General features: G+C 36.5%; 1 protein-coding gene across 1 annotated transcript in view; it reads right to left on the reverse strand.

Annotated features, from left to right (window-relative positions):
- Positions 1 to 2,141: 2,141 nt before the first annotated feature.
- The window catches only part of LOC149234366 (NADH:ubiquinone oxidoreductase, 17.2kDa subunit), a 98,499-nt gene continuing 84,341 nt past the window's right edge, over positions 2,142 to 16,299 (reverse strand). Inside the window, exon 5 of the mRNA XM_089371818.1 lies at positions 2,142 to 2,576. Within this exon, the coding sequence (XP_089227944.1) occupies positions 2,421 to 2,576 (156 nt within the window). The 3' untranslated portion in view covers positions 2,142 to 2,420. The remainder of the gene's footprint in view (positions 2,577 to 16,299) is intronic.

Here is a 16,299-nt window from a genome sequence, read left to right on the forward strand (position 1 = left end):
GTTAATACTCCAATTCTTAGATTTAAAAGGGGATGGGAACTAAGCAGGGGATTCCAGAATGATAAAGTTTTGTACATCGTTCAAAATCTTCTTACAGCTCCAAAACAAACACACACAGATACCTATTACTCCAATATAGAACAAAGCCACATATTACTATTTAAAGATAATTTAAACTTATCACCCTTGAAAAAATATCTGCTTATGGAAGAATTTTACAATTTATAAGTTGTGAAGAGATCGACAGCAGATTTTGCAGTTTGGATTTTTGTTACTTAATATCACTTCAAAACAAAAACAAAATGCAAACAGCTGATAATTCTTATAACTTCAGAATTTTATCGCAAAAATTATGGTATACCTTTACCTTCAATTTTCAATGCTGCTAGGTCAATTGATATTTGAAATCACTACACCTGAGTCCTATCTTCCATAGCCACAAACCAGACTTACTTCTATACCACTATAAACCACAGCTTCATGGGTCAGGTGTTGCAATAAGATAAAATCTTATCGGTTAGGGCCATTACATGTCACCACAGTCACCACCTTTCTGACTATCAACTGGTTAAATCATCTTGATTGATTAACTGCCAGAGTTTAATTCTTGAGCCAATTTGCCAATTCCTCTTTCCCATTCTGAATACTCAAGCTAGTGTACCATTGTCTTTCAAATCAGCCCTCAAGAAATGACTTAAAGGTCTGGTCAACTTCTCCTAAAATAGGGAAACCTTGATTAGCCATGGATCTACAACACCCGTCACAGCAGCTCTTTCCCATTCTGAATACTCAAGCTAGTGTACCATTGTCTTTCAAATCAGCCCTCAAGAAATGACTTAAAGGTCTGGTCAACTTCTCCTAGAATAAGGAAACTTCGATTAGCCATGGATCTACAACACCCGTCACAGCAGCTAATTCTCCAAAGAGATTCAATGGAGTCTTTTCCCTTTTTGAATACCAAAATATATGAATTTCGTATATACTCTCTTACTTTTCTTTGTATGTCTTTTCTCCACATCCAAGGTATAGCTTTGATACCACGTTAAACTAAAACAAGGAGAATATGTAAAAAGACTAAAGAGGCAGAAAAAGAGATGTATTATATCTTTATGTTTAGAAATGAAATACAAGAATGTTGTAAATATATTAAGCATTTCCATTATTCTCATTAAAAACCACTTCCCGTGTCATTGATAACATTTTTTTTGTAAGCTCCATAAATATATTTATATTACGGAACAACTAATATTACATTGATAGCTTCTGTTTCCCAAAAACTCTCTGGGATCCCATATTCCAGTAGTATGGACAAAGCATATTCCCGGATTCCCAGGTTGAGCAAAAACCAAACAAAACTTACTGAAGTGCAAACTAACTGGACAGTGCATAGCCCATAAGTAATTACGTGCATCGGTGTCTTCAGGGCAATCAAACAAAACCAGTCATTGATAACATTTATTTAAGTGTCATTCTTAAATATAAATTATTTCACATTGTTACACTACTACATTACTGTTAGATACATAAAATAAACATTACGATCTAACACAATGCTGACAGCACTTTTTACCAATTTGAAATAAGATTTTACTTGATTTTATACTTAGCCTGATAAAAACCCTTGAGTATTACGATATAAATTCCACTCTTTAAAAATTCAAGTTTCTCCCCTTCTTAATGGAAGCCAACAAAATAATATATTAAATATTGAAAAGACCCTTGAAAAGACCCTTGCACGATAAGAACTGAAGACTTGTTCCAGGAATGTATATTGAAATATTGAGTTCCCTATCGATTATGCACGGACTAGATGTCTGTCTAGGGGGGGGGTAATTTATTGCATCTTATGCATGCATTATAGATGGGCGCTGCCTTGAAACAACATTATTACTGAATGCATACACACTTTGGTTGATATTCAAATCCCTGGACCCTAAAAGGGGATTGGAACAAGGCTGGGAAGGCACAGACCAGAGCAAGTAACTCTGGCATATCAATTCCTTCTGCTTTTCTTGTAACAGAGGCACTATAATAACATAGATGCAATCAATTTCCATTTGTTACAGAACATAGATCCTCTTTCTAAAATTTTATATGCCATATAACTTACTACTAACTTTTAACAAGTTTTGGAAGCTACAAAAAGGTTCAAGTATGAAATTCCTCATATTCCAGAAAACCATGTTTCCTTGCTTCAAAAGTAATCCATTAAACTGAAGGAGACAACAGACCAAAAGTAATGTCACAAGAACGCATAAACCTTTGGAAACAATCACAATAAAAGGAAAGAAATTCGTTATCAGAGGCAATTACAATAATAAGAGCCCTGATTGTGAAGTTACATTAATGTAAATGACATTATTGTTAAGATAGGAACTTTCTCTGATACATTCATTATTAGTAAGAAGCCACAGAACTATTCAGATTTTAGTTGGCTGCCATGGTTCATAGCGTGTCCAGCCTCTTTGGCTGGGATTTAATGAATGGCCCTTTGAGTGGTAAATAAATTCCTCCCCCTCCCCACTTAAATTTGGCCGGTGCTCTTCTCCATATCTTTTGGGTTTGAGCATTTGCAGCTGCAGAAGGAGAAACAGAATTATAAGGCACAGGAAAAATTTCGCTTGTTAGTGATGACATTCAATCCATCCATTTGGATCTTTAGCTCATAATAAATTCAGAAAATATATAGAAATTAGTATGAAGTTTGATTATCTGCTTAATGCTAGATTTAAATATGCTATCACAAAATTAACAATCCAGTTTAGCACCAATGTTTTCTGTGCACTTCACAACTTCAAACTCCAATGCTTTTAGAAGGGTCGGGATTTTAAATTTGCACATCTACAATATGCATGTATGTTATTTAATTACAAACTCTTAAATATTTGAAACAAATTTAAGTAGCATTTGATCTTTCATAATAGAAATGAAATGCATACAAAAGATTGATCACCACAGAAACCATTTAAACATGTCCAACAAGTACACAAGAAATTCTCAGCCACCCTCTTTAGCCAAATTCCCAGCATCTCTTGATTCAGCCATATACAATCAAATTTAATTCCTTAATTGCTTCAGTCAATATAGTTTGGTTCAAAATGTGCACCTTATTTATCTGGAATGTCATTGAATTCTTGCACAAGAAATGAAATGTTAAAATTGTAGTCAATAACTAGTGCATTGTTATCACTCGCACTCATCCATTGAAAACAATCTCAAATAATATTGTTGATATATTATACATCAAATTAATGCCCTCTAAAATTAACAGAGCAAGGTGAAAAGATCCACTAAATCCACCATTGTTTTAAAACTAGGCCAGTCCGAAACGGATTCGGCCTGGTAGACTGAGCAAGACCCCTGCCCGGGTCAGCTAGGTAGAAAAACCAGTCTGGTGGCCGGTCTGTTACCAAACCGGTCAAGCTGGACACTGATTAGGCCAGTTCAGCCGAGACCGTCTTAAACTGGCGGAGCTTGTCCACGGGAAAAAAAGGCGGCAACTCATACTTCAAACTCTTTTTTTTTTGTTAATGCCTCTACCCCTCTCCCAAGCCTAGAAAAGTGACCCAACCCCCTCACGTTTACTCACAACTATCTCATTGCATTTGTGTGAGCATTTGTGAGGAGTTTGTGAAGAGTACTCGCACATGAAAATCCTCTTGGTGAAAATCCTCTTTGTGAAAAAGCAGCACCATCTAATGAGTTGGTTCCCAGCATGTATTTATCATCCTTATTCTATAATTTCAATTTGTATGGTCCACACTAGGTTCATAATCTCAATGACCCAAGAGATTATATTGTTACCTCTTCTGATGAAGAAGCATGATGGACCCTCCATTGTACATGAAAAACTATGTTGCATGAGTTTCTGGAACGTGGGAACGTTGGAAACTTGGGTATGGGTGTTTGGAACGGCTAGAGGTTTCCCAAAAATTTCTAGGGAACGGCTAATTGGGAGCAGTAATATTATATAATAAAAAAACAAAAAAAGTTTTTTTAATTATATAAGTTATATAATAATCAAAATATTCAAATATTAAAATCAATTTAAAATCTTAATCTATTATATGAATATCAAATTCAAAAATGAAAATTTGAAAATGTAAATGATTCAAGAGACACTCTTGAATTTAAGAAACATAGTGAAAATCAAAGAACTCATCATATTAATATTCATATCGCTAGCATGCCCAATGTAGTACATTGTAAAAAAAATTGACAAAAGCCCAAAGTGGCAAAGTAATGCATGGTCCAAAAACGCTCAAAGGCCAAAACATAACATTAATGACTAAAGTTGAACATGATCGTAAAGTGCAATCTTCAACATCAAGATTATCCATATAACCTTGAGCTTCGCTAGGCACTCCAAATTCATCATCATCATCAATATCAAGATCACTTGCAATGCTACCCAAAGGTATGCCAACTAAACCTGCATCTGGTGAAGAATTATCCTCATCATCACCAATATCAAGATCACTTGCAATGCTACCCAAAGGTATGCCAACTAAACCTGCATCTGGTGAAGGATTATCCTCATCATCATCAATCTGAGAAGCCTCCTCAGCATCAACATCCCATCTTGTTGCAGGGCCCTCTAAATACTCAGGTAGCTTCCTTGAGCGAAGTCGAAGACTACTATGCATATAAACCAATTTCTCTGCTCTCTTAGAGGTAAGCCTATTCCTCTTAACAGAGTGAATGAAACTATAAGTAGACCAATTCCTTTCAGTTGTCGATGAACTAGAAACTTGAGATAGCAAGCGTGAGGCAAGATTTCGAAGATCTTGGGCTTCCCCCCATACATTCTCCACCATCCAATGGGATTCCTTTGTGCATAAATGTTGATGTCCACCCTCACATCTTGAGAGAATTTGGAAGGGTTTAAGGTAGCAAAATCAATAAATTGTTCCCACATTACAGTTGCTTCATTAGGTGTATAGATTTTGCATATGGCATCAAGAAAGCCTTGTTTCACTTCTTCATCATCAATGGGTAGAACTATGATTGGTCTCTACCACTTTGAATTAAGGGCATAAGCAGCCATGTGAAGAGAGGTATTGAGTTTGATCCATCTCTTCCCTATTATTTTATCAATTTCATTGAAGAACTCCAAAGAGGGGTTTCTATCCTGAATAATGTATCTTATCTTGCCTACCATGCTATCAATACATTCATAAAATTCTCCAATGGTGGGGGAATCAGAATTTGCATATCTACTCAACTCCACAATTGGAGTTGTGAAAGAAACAACATATTTACAATCAGACCACCAATCATCATTGAGAAGTTTCTCTCTTATCTTCTTTGCCTGCACTGATTTAGATTCAGACCATGCATTCCACTCTTGGGAAACAACAGTGGCTTGTAAGGATGCATGCACCCCAACCATATGTTGAAGAATGAAGTATGTAGCATATCTTGTTTCTACAGGTTTCAAAAACGTCTTCCTTGAATACATCCTATAGATTGCTAAAGAGGCATGGTGGTTGCAAATGTACATTTGTGCATCTCTTGCATCTAAAATGAGTTTTGCAATCCAAGATATTTTGCCAATGTCTTTGAGGACATTATTCAAGGCATGTACACAACAAGGAGTCCAAAAGATATGCATATATCAACTTTGAACCATCAAACCCGCTGCTTTGCAAACAGGGGATGCATTTGTGATTACATGTACTACATCTGAAAGACCAAGCTCATCAATTGGTTCTTTCAATACTTCAAACATGAAGGTAGCATCCTTTAGTTTCCCAGTACAATCAACTGCTCTTAAAAAATAGGGCCTAGCTGGAGATGTAACAATAATATTCAACAATGGCCTTTGTTGAATGTCTGTCCAACCATCCATAACCTAAGTCACCTGACACAGGGATTCGGGACACGTAGGATTCGAGATTCGTGGTGTCGGATTCGGACACGTTGACCCCCCGGAACAGGACACGTAGGATTCGTTATATATTATTTTATTAAAAAAAAAATATATATATATATATATATATATTAATAATTAGATATTCCTTGCACAAATTTTAATTAATGATACAAATTTATTGATTTCAAATATAGATCTTCATCTATAGCTATTAGCATGCATAGTACATACAAAATTCAAATACATGTCAATCTATTATCTATTTCTTATGCTTGGCCCTCTTGCCACCACGAGAAATGTCTAATTTTTTAGTCTTGTTGGAAAATCAAGATCTTTGTCATTAATATCACCCTCTAAGCATTAATATCCAGAGGTATCTTTGTCATTACCTCTGTATCTGTATAGGGATCTTTGTCATTAATATCACCCTTTAAGCATTAACATAAGATAGAACAAGCATAACATGTCAAGTCAAGATTTTGTTTAAGTGATGCATACATTTTTAGGAGGGTCATGATACAGGAGTTCGACAACCAATGTCACTAACATCAAGGTACATAGAGGGATTGGCGCTCTTGATTAAATACGAGTTCCATACCCTAATACATGACAAAATTCAATGGAAACATTGCAATCCCCCAATCCTAAAATCCTGAAAAAACTGATAAGTCTACTGGATTTTGAATGAAATCTTAAATTCTACTTTCTCCATATGAAATCCAATGAGGTCGGAACCACTCTCAAACATCCTGAGTCATTTCATGGTAATGTTAAAAATTTAAGTAAAAGTGACATTCTCCTTAATCTTCATTTTCATCAATACTAGGGCTTAGACTTGATCATTAAGCTGCCAAAACGCTTGCCAAATGAAAATATGCGTGGCTGTAATGACCAAATGCGGCCTTTTCATACCCGTGCAGGTCACTTTTGCCGCCTAACGAGTCCTGGAAAACAGGACACACTGCCAAAATTGTGACACGACCTCGGATTCGACAAGTCAGGAAAGGACACGACGTGTCATGGTTTTTGGACACGAATCAGGGCAGAATCGTGTCGAACACGCTGGATTCGGGATTCGAGGGCCTATAGGACGAATCCGGTTATCTAGTCCATAACTATTGAACATCCCGAATAAATCCAAGATTGTTTAAGGGGGCCATAAGCCCCTACATTCTTGTCACCCCCTTATCTAACAATGATGTTCTCATTTTGTTGTAATTTGGAGGTGTATATCCTGGCCCAGCAGCTATGATTTTTCGCACAATTTCTTTGTAATGTGGAGAATGGGTAGCATTAAATGAAATTCCATTTGCCATAAAAAAAATCAGCAATAGAATCATCAGCGTCATCCCTATGTACTACATTGTAGATTTTAGAAATTTGTTCCTGAGAAAAACTAGTGGGCCTCTTACTCCTCCCAGAAGTAGACCCCCCCCCCCCCACAGACTCAAATTGGTTTGATGCATTTTGAATAACTGAATCTTCCATATCATGGGAAGAAGATCTAGGTACTTTAAAATTACAATCATTGTCCAAGTTCATTACATTGGATCCTAGGGAAGCCATATGAAGCTTTGTGAACTCCATCCTTTTCTCAATAGTACATGTACAACCCTTTACACCATCACCAGATAGGGATAGAAGATGATGCCACACCCTAGTGTAGCTTCCTTTAAACACATGGTTACATAATGTGCACATCCATTCTTCACAACCACCACTATTCTTTTTCTTGTTTTTAGTAATTTTATTCACAAGCTTTAACAAGGATTTCTTGGGGTTTGTGCTTTGTTGGACTTGACCACTTGGAATTGGAGGAAGAGAAGAATTTTCATATCCACATGGTATTGAACTACCACTTTCCATGATTTCCCTGATTAATACAAGAGACAAAAAACAAATTATAAGCAAAATGTACAATGAAAAATAAACTTGAATACTTTCTTAACATCTATCACTCAAATTATATTTTATAAATAAAATTACAAACTAAATAAAAGTTAAAAAGCATATAAAAAATTATATTTTATAAATAAAATTACAAACTAAATAAAGTTAAAAAGCATATAAAAATATTGAAGTTAATTAAATTAACCATGGTCAATCTAAAGAATATATAGGCTTATACAATTAATAAAGTCAAAATTAAGACACAAGTCAAACCATTTGAAAGATTTCCAAAGTGATTAGAAACCTCCTAAGCTTATATGGCCAAGAAATAAATAAACCTTACTCTATTCCTAAGATAAATGATGTCAGCAAAGCTTTTATAATCAGTCCCAAAGTTTATCACAAACAAAAATAAAACATATTTTATTATTTGACACTATTGAAAGCCCAATGAGCAGCCAAATGACCAAATTCATTACGCTCAACACAATTTCATTAGTAAGAATAAAGAATTTATTGTTACCTGAAGGAAAGAGGAAAGTTTGGTTTCAATGCAGAGTAGAATCATCAATCAAATAAAACTTCTAACATAATAGTAAGCACATAAACAAACCTTACTCTATTCCTAAGATAAATGATGCCAGCAAAGCTTTTATAATCAGTCCCAAAGTGTATCACAAACAAAAATAAAACATATTTTATTATTCGACACTACTGAAGAGCCCAATGAGCAGCCAAACGACCAAATTCATTACGCTCAACACAAATTCGTTAGTAAGAATAAAGATTGTCTTGTTACGTGAAGGAAAGAGGAAAGTTTGGTTTCAATGCAGAGTAGGATCATTAATCAAATAAAACTTCTAACATAATAGTAAGCACATAAATAAACCTTACTCTATTCCTAAGATAAATGATGCCAGCAAAGATTTTAGAATCCGTCCCAAAGTGTATCACAAACAAAAATAAAACATATTTTATTATTTGACATTATTGAAGAGCCCAATGAGCAGCCAAATGACCAATTTCATTTCGCTCAACACAATTTCATTAGTAAGAATAAAGATTGTCTTGTTACGTGAAGGAAAGAGGAAAGTTTGGTTTCAATGCAAAGTAGAATCATTAATCAAATAAAACTTCTAACATAATAGTAAGCACTTTCCCCACCTCTGAGGCGGGTAAACGCGGACCTATAACACGATAGCCAGAATTGCCAGTCAGTGAGAGCAGGCACGAAACAAAGAATGGACACAATAATAAGCACGGTTGTGGTAACGAAGTTCCCCTCTGGAAATGGTATAGGTTTTATTGACAGCAACTCCTCGCAATGAGAAAGAAGGGAAACACCCGACAACAGACACGTTGAGATATAATATTGAGACGCATATATGAGCTTTTCTCTTCGTGAATGAACGTGTCCTTATAATATTAAACTTCACGCATGAATGAACGTGTCTCTATAAAGGAAGGGCCAGCATCTGAACCCCAGCTCATTTATCAGATTGAATTACAGTTTCATCCGCAGGGGCATAAGAAGAGCAGAGCAGATGGACGGATGCCATGATGTGAACAGGGCAGGAAGGGTTGGTTATAGCGAAGGATGGATGTGCTTTGGAAGTGTTGTGTTCTCAGGACAGTCACTGTGTCATTATTTCTGCAGAGCAAATCATTTGCATAACCATGATATATCCATGGAAAATTGCAGAACAATGATTAAACAATACTACAGAACAAGTAAATGGTATAAAAAATGCAGAACAACCATTAAACAATACTACAATAGTCAGAACAGAAATGAGAACAGCGATAGGGCAAAGGTTATACCAGAACAACTACGCTCTCCAACAGCGACAGCAAACTACAGTGAATGACAGTGAACAACAAACTACAGTGATGGAGTGAAAAGGAGGCGAGGAAGAGCATTTATGGAAGACTATGAGATATTTTGGCGGGAAATATAGATCTTTTGGCGGGAATTGGAGTTATTTTGGCACCAAAATAACTCCAATTCTCACCAAAAGAACTCTATTTCCCGCCAAAAAGACAATTACATGGGAACGCGAAAATGCAAAAAAATTTAGGGGCAAAGCTTCTGGAACAATCTGCAGCTCCCGCCTAAAAGGGAAAGATCCCATACTGTTCCTAAGCTCCCGGGAGTGCAAGAATGATCGGAACGGGTTTCCCACCTCCCGGGAACCGTTCTGGTGTAACAAAGATGAAAAATCTTTTCAATATTTTGTTGCACACATAAATCTTGTAAGTATTCTATTACATGGTTTCGTGGGTGACCAATACCATTCCACTATGTATTATTCAGTATCTGTGGGTTGTCTGGTCTAACAACATCCACTGTGTAACTTTTTGGTACAATATTCTCTTATGGATATGATCTGATGTACTACCATATTGTTCCACCAACAAAGAGAATCTTAAATAGTAATTGGAGAGGCTTCCTCAACCGCCTCACCTCTTGTATAAATAAGGAATGAGCCTTAGCATTTGGGCATCACATCCCAATGAATCTTCAAGAGTCTGTGTGTTTCTAGTGTGTCCAAGCTTTGTATACCTCATGTTGTCGCGCAGATTGACACGACAACGCTCAGACCGGGGGCTGTCACTCTCATCCCCGATCCCTCCGTTTAAGCCTGTCTCCCGTGGCTAAGGGGGGTAGTCCCTGTGAGATGATGAGACCAACTGTCGACCAGTTGGTTGGGAGACACGAGATACGATATAAAAAGGACTCCATGGATTTGATTAATTTAGCAGACCAATGCCTTAAGAGATTTTTATTAAAACGATTACTTGTTAGATGATGTAGAAAAATAAACCGTGAACAGCAATCATTTGTCATCAAAGGCATCAGCTAAAACACAATGCTTTAAGAATAACCAAAACAATATCCAGCAACTGAAAGTTTCGAAAAGATAAATGCTTTAAACCACCACGAGAATCATAAACCATTAACTAGATATCATATTCGCATCTCGACTTGAAAAAATTCAGATCTCAGCATGAAAGATATAACATGAAAAACCACTGAAACTGGCAAAACTAATTTTCCACAAAATTTTAATATTTTTTCAAATTTTTTAAATCTTTTTTCAAATTTTTTATTTTTCAATATTATAAAAATGAAAATTTAAAATCTAAAAATTTAAAATTTAAAATCTATTCTAAAACTAAATTATATAAACAAAAAAATAAAACTAAGCCTAAACAATTTTCCATAAATAAATCCTTTTTCATTTTTTATTTGAAATAATAAAATTTAACCAAAATTAAATCTAATTAAAAAACTAATTAAAATTAAAACAAAACAACATTAAAACCAAACCTGACATCTAACCAAAACATAAATATAAAACATAAAATTTAAATCTCTTAAAACAAAAAAGAACTATACGAAATTTAAACCTATCGAAAATAGAAATGAAACTATGATAAACCCCTTTGCAAAACCTACGACTACGCTATGAAATCGGAACAAGACCTTTCACCCGACTGCAAAAGGGAAACCGCAGACTTACGATGACGGCGCTGTGCTAAGGAATAATCAACGAGCCATCAAAAACCGACGCAGAACCTCGAATATGCGTAATGGAAGCTAGATTTACCTGTTACTCCGATTACCTGCTGTGCGTAGAAAGCAATTTTGCTGAAGAATACTTGGCCGCCGAGGATTTAACGCGCTGAGGAGACTGGAATCACGCATACGCTCAGAAATCTTGAAAGATAATATAACCAGAGCCAAATCGTGATCCTGAGTGCTTTGAACTGAGATTCGGGATCTGCCACTTAATAAAATTTTGTGCCACTGTTTGAACGTATGCGGCCTTCAAACGGCGGTGAGGAGAAACGTGTTGGTTGAAGACTGCGAAAGGCGAATTCGGCTGCGGCACAACACCAGCCAGTTTGCAGATGAACCGAGGCTTGAGAACAGTGTACTTAAGTCGATTCTTTTGAAAGCCTAGACGGATGCTCAGTTTTCAATCGCACTTCCTCCTTTTTATAGGTTTTAAACCGATGAGCTACCTGCACAGACTTCTGATTTTTGCTTGTTTGAGATGGCTTTGGTGACTGGATGGGTGGACGTGATGAGGACATAGGTGACAGCCAGGATAAATTTGCAGAATTTGAGCGTGCCTGTCAGAAAGATTACAACCCAATGCAGAATGCTTACAATTGTAATGGTCACTGAAACCTGAAATAAAACCCAAAAATTTGTAAACAACCAAAATCAAAACCCTAAATAAACCTGACCTAAGCAAAACTAAAATTGAAACCCTAGATCAGAAAATTCTGAAACCCTAAGACAGCTGATTAATTTACAAATTTGGCCCCTTAGCAGCCAGATTCATCAATAAGCACAGAAAATATTTAAAGAACAGAAATTTCAGATTGTCACTGTGAAAAACTTCAGAAAATCTCTCATGCAGATCAGAAAAATAAAACTGAATGATAGACCCAGGATCAAATCCAACTGGGCTCAGCAAAAAATGCTTGCGGGAGTTGGCTGGTTCAGCCGAGAACTTCCCCGAACGCCCACAAAATTCCTTCAGAAAATGCTTTCTGCACAGCTCAAAACAACCATCAGTAAAGAGGGCAAAAATGCTGCTAGATCTCAGAGAGTAATGGAGATACCTGCCATTACTTCAGAAACCCTAACAGCACCCAAACCCTAGCAAGTGAACAAGATACCTGTGCTCACAATACTCTTAAAAAATCTATTATCAATGACTGAAAATAAAATATGCAGAAACTAAAACAATCTCACAGCGTTTTAAGAGAGTAACACCAGCAAGATATGGACCCCAAAGTCTTCTTTTATTAACCAAAAACAGATTTACAAGAGAGATTCTTCAGTCTTAGACTCACATATCCCATGATCTCAAAATGACCCCTAGCACCCTATTTAAAGGAAATGATCCCAAAAGCTAGTTCGAGTGATCCATGTAGAAATGATCTCGACCGTTGATGAGGGTCAAGACATCTCTTGATCTCATCCGTCGATTTATTCACTTAAAATATTATTATTTTATTAGTTAGGGTTTTTGCTTTATTTTTTTAAATTTTTTTTTATTATTTTTTATTTATTTCATTTTTTTAATTTTTATTTATTTTATTATTTTATTATTTTTATTTATTTTTTAATTTCTTAATTCATTTTAAAATGGATCATCGAACTAAGCCTTCGAAAACATCACCTAGGACCTAGGACTTAGGACTCATGAGGGGATTTAAAACATTTTTCGACCCTCAGGACACATTACATCATGACTTTTACAATTTACATCTTAAGGGAGAAAACCCCTTTAACATAGACCCTCACAAATCACCCAGTTCTGCGACACAACTATAATCTAGCAGATCATCACACTAGGATTCTCCTAAAATTCCAATGACAAAATCTATCCCGGCTTTGGGGTCAAGTTTGAAGAAAAACTCTGCCGGTCCATGGATCGGTAAGACGAAAAACCTTCCGGGACATAGATTACCACTAGAAAGTTAGGTCCACCTAGGCAATTCACATACACGACTCATATCTGCTAAGATTATTTACAATTAATACATGCAGACTGGGTTTACAATTAGATTGATCAAGCTGCTGATGACTGCTGGATGGCACGGACACGCTGATCAGGTGCTGCCCCTTTCTTGCAAAGAAAAAGGGGGTGTACTGCATGGGTAGTTGACCGGTAGAGGTCAACACCTCATGTCCTAAAGTCTTGTATGTTACGAAGTGTATGCCCTCCTCTTGCCTCATCAAAGTATCCCGAGGAACAAAAGCTTTATGAACTTCTAAAGTTTTGAATCTAAGATTGTTGTACCCATATTTGCTAATTTCTATTGTGTCTAAGTCTTTGCTTTCTTCGACAATTCACAACCTACCCTCCGTAATTGATTCGTTGCTAGAATTAGGGTTTGAGGCCCTCGGCCTTGTGGTCCCCTAACAAAATCGTCAAATAAATCTTGCCACCTAGAACATTGTAGTGACCAAACACTCCACAAAATATCTTCGCTGCCCTTGAAAGAAACTCATTGACCAATTAAATACCACAAAGAGTTGCTTTGTGGCTAGAACAGGTCCGAGATTGCTTCAAGAGAATATGTTGTAATAGGATAGAGAGAAAACATCACCTAGACCTTGTATGGAGAGTCACTGAATCCTATGGAACTCATCTAAGACTCGTCTGGGTATTGACTCGGCGGCTCGTATAAGACTCGAGAACGACCAATATAAGACTCGTATAAGACTCAGGAACGACCCATATAAGACTCGGCAAAAAAAACATTAGAAAAATCGATGAAAAAAAATTTAACAAAAAAAAATGAGGGTCTCCATGGGTCTTATGTAGGTTATATGTGGTTCTTCATGGGTTCAATGTGGGTAGCCGAGTTTTATGCGGGTTTTTGCGGGCTAGGTAGAAGCCGCGTGTTCTATCCGAGTGACCCGTCTTACTATAAGACCCGTCAAGACCTGCGGGTATTCGTAGGGCTTATAAGGGTCGTGCTACACTTGAGTTCACACTAATCAGATGTGCCAAATCACAGTCAAAGTTTCCCCTAGGTGATTGATAACAAATAATTGATGAAGAGAAGATGGTTGACTAGGGTGGAATCTTTCACCACCAAAATCAGTGGAGACTAGCTAGGGTGGGATCACCTTCACCAAGACTAGGCAAAAGAAAGGGGGTCTTAAAACCCACAAAGTCTCATCTCAAGAAAATAGAGATAATTCAATCATTTCATCTCTCCTTTATTTATAGAATCCTTATGGGGCTCTCTCTTCCTTAATCAAATGTGAGGGGTTACTAGTGTAGCCCCCAATTTGGACTTTTTGCCCCAACTACCCCAAATTTACCCAATGTTGCCCCAAAACATTGGATAATGGGTTTTCCTCTTTATAGACTATAGCCTACAAGGTCGGAAGTTCTTAGGCCTTTATATTAGTAAGTTAGTAACAAATCTACCATCTAAAACGCTTTCTTCTTAATTCTCTTTCATCATTAAAGTTAATGTTGAAGGAAATTCCACCACTATATATAAAACATTTTTATAACACCTTTGGCACCTTGGTTGCATGCCAAGGAAACTTTTGTTTGCTTTTTATGTGTCTGTCTTACAGATCTAATGGGAAAAGCAATGCATGCAAGTCTAGGGACACCCCCCGAGGTTGGCAAGCACTAGCTTGGATGGAGAGACGAATTTGCAAGTGTCAGTATTGGGCAAATTCTTCTAAATGTTACACTATTTATGTGCTAACACTTCCTCTACCATCATATTTAATTATTGATCGATTGCACAACTCAGCATCATGTTGCAAACATCTTATATGACATGCTTGATCTAGATATGTTTGTAATGTGGGAAAGGTGGGGGATAAAATTAAATTGGTCTTAATGGTCATCATATATTTATTAGGAAATTAGATAATAAAGTGACTTAAGTTATCGATTGATCACATATCATATTAATAAATTAATGTTAGAACATAGAGGTATTGATTAAGTTATGTCTTAACACAATAGTAGGTAGTTGTCTGGGCAATTATCTCTTTCATTAGACATCATTGTTGGATACTCTCAAATATTGCTTTTGTTCTCTGCAAGTATTATGTTATGTGGATGTCTATGTGCAACTTTAATGCTTAAAAATTAGAGTGGATTTCATAGTTTTAAAACTCTGACTCAGATTTGAAACTGACCAAGGGTCGACTCTGACTTGGTATTGACTCGGCCTAGTTGATTTCAATGACTCGGTCGTTGTAAGAAATACATTAAATATTTATTTTTTATAAAAAAAACATATTTTTAAAGATTTTCATTCATGTTTCCAAACAAAGCATTAGAATATAGATAGAAGACAACATATGATCAAAGTATGCTCATGAATATATCTAGTATATCAAAATGGCACCCAATGCACTGTCCAATACATGTAATATATAGAGATCAGAACAAAAACACATAACCAAGGAGGCTCTAAATGGCCTCTACAACAAAACATCACTAGTCACTATTGCTAAACAAGTTAAGATCATCTGGCTCAGACTCTGAATCAAAGTCAGACAAGGAAACCCCTCCAAAAAAGCCAACTCCAACCTATGAAACCGGATTCGTCCCCCAGGCCCATCATGTCCCGAATTGGGTGAATCAGACACGATTCGGGCAGATTCAAATCCGAAAATCAGGACATGATCGAATCCAAATTGTGTCCCGATTTTCGATTTCGAACCCGGAAATTAGGAACTCGCGCGACGTTATAAAGGCAATTTTATCCATTCTATTTTCACATTGAGTTGTTTAGTTTGTTGTGGAAATTTGTATAGTGTCAAGAAGAGCAGGCTTGAGCAGTCTGGGGCAGAGACAATGGTGTATGTGCACACCAACCTTCGTCTTATTTACAGGCAGAGGGATGATTGGTTGAAGGGAAAGGCAAAGATGTGGGATGTCTTTCCAGATGATATGGGTCGAGACAACAATGTTGAGTTGGCATTGGCCAACTTGGATCTCAATGACCCAATGCTAGAGCCTGTC

The sequence above is a fragment of the Pinus tabuliformis genome, chromosome 8 (assembly GCF_031772625.1).
Source record: "Pinus tabuliformis cultivar Carrire ecotype Pingquan chromosome 8, CPIR1, whole genome shotgun sequence".
NCBI lineage: Eukaryota > Viridiplantae > Streptophyta > Pinopsida > Pinales > Pinaceae > Pinus > Pinus tabuliformis.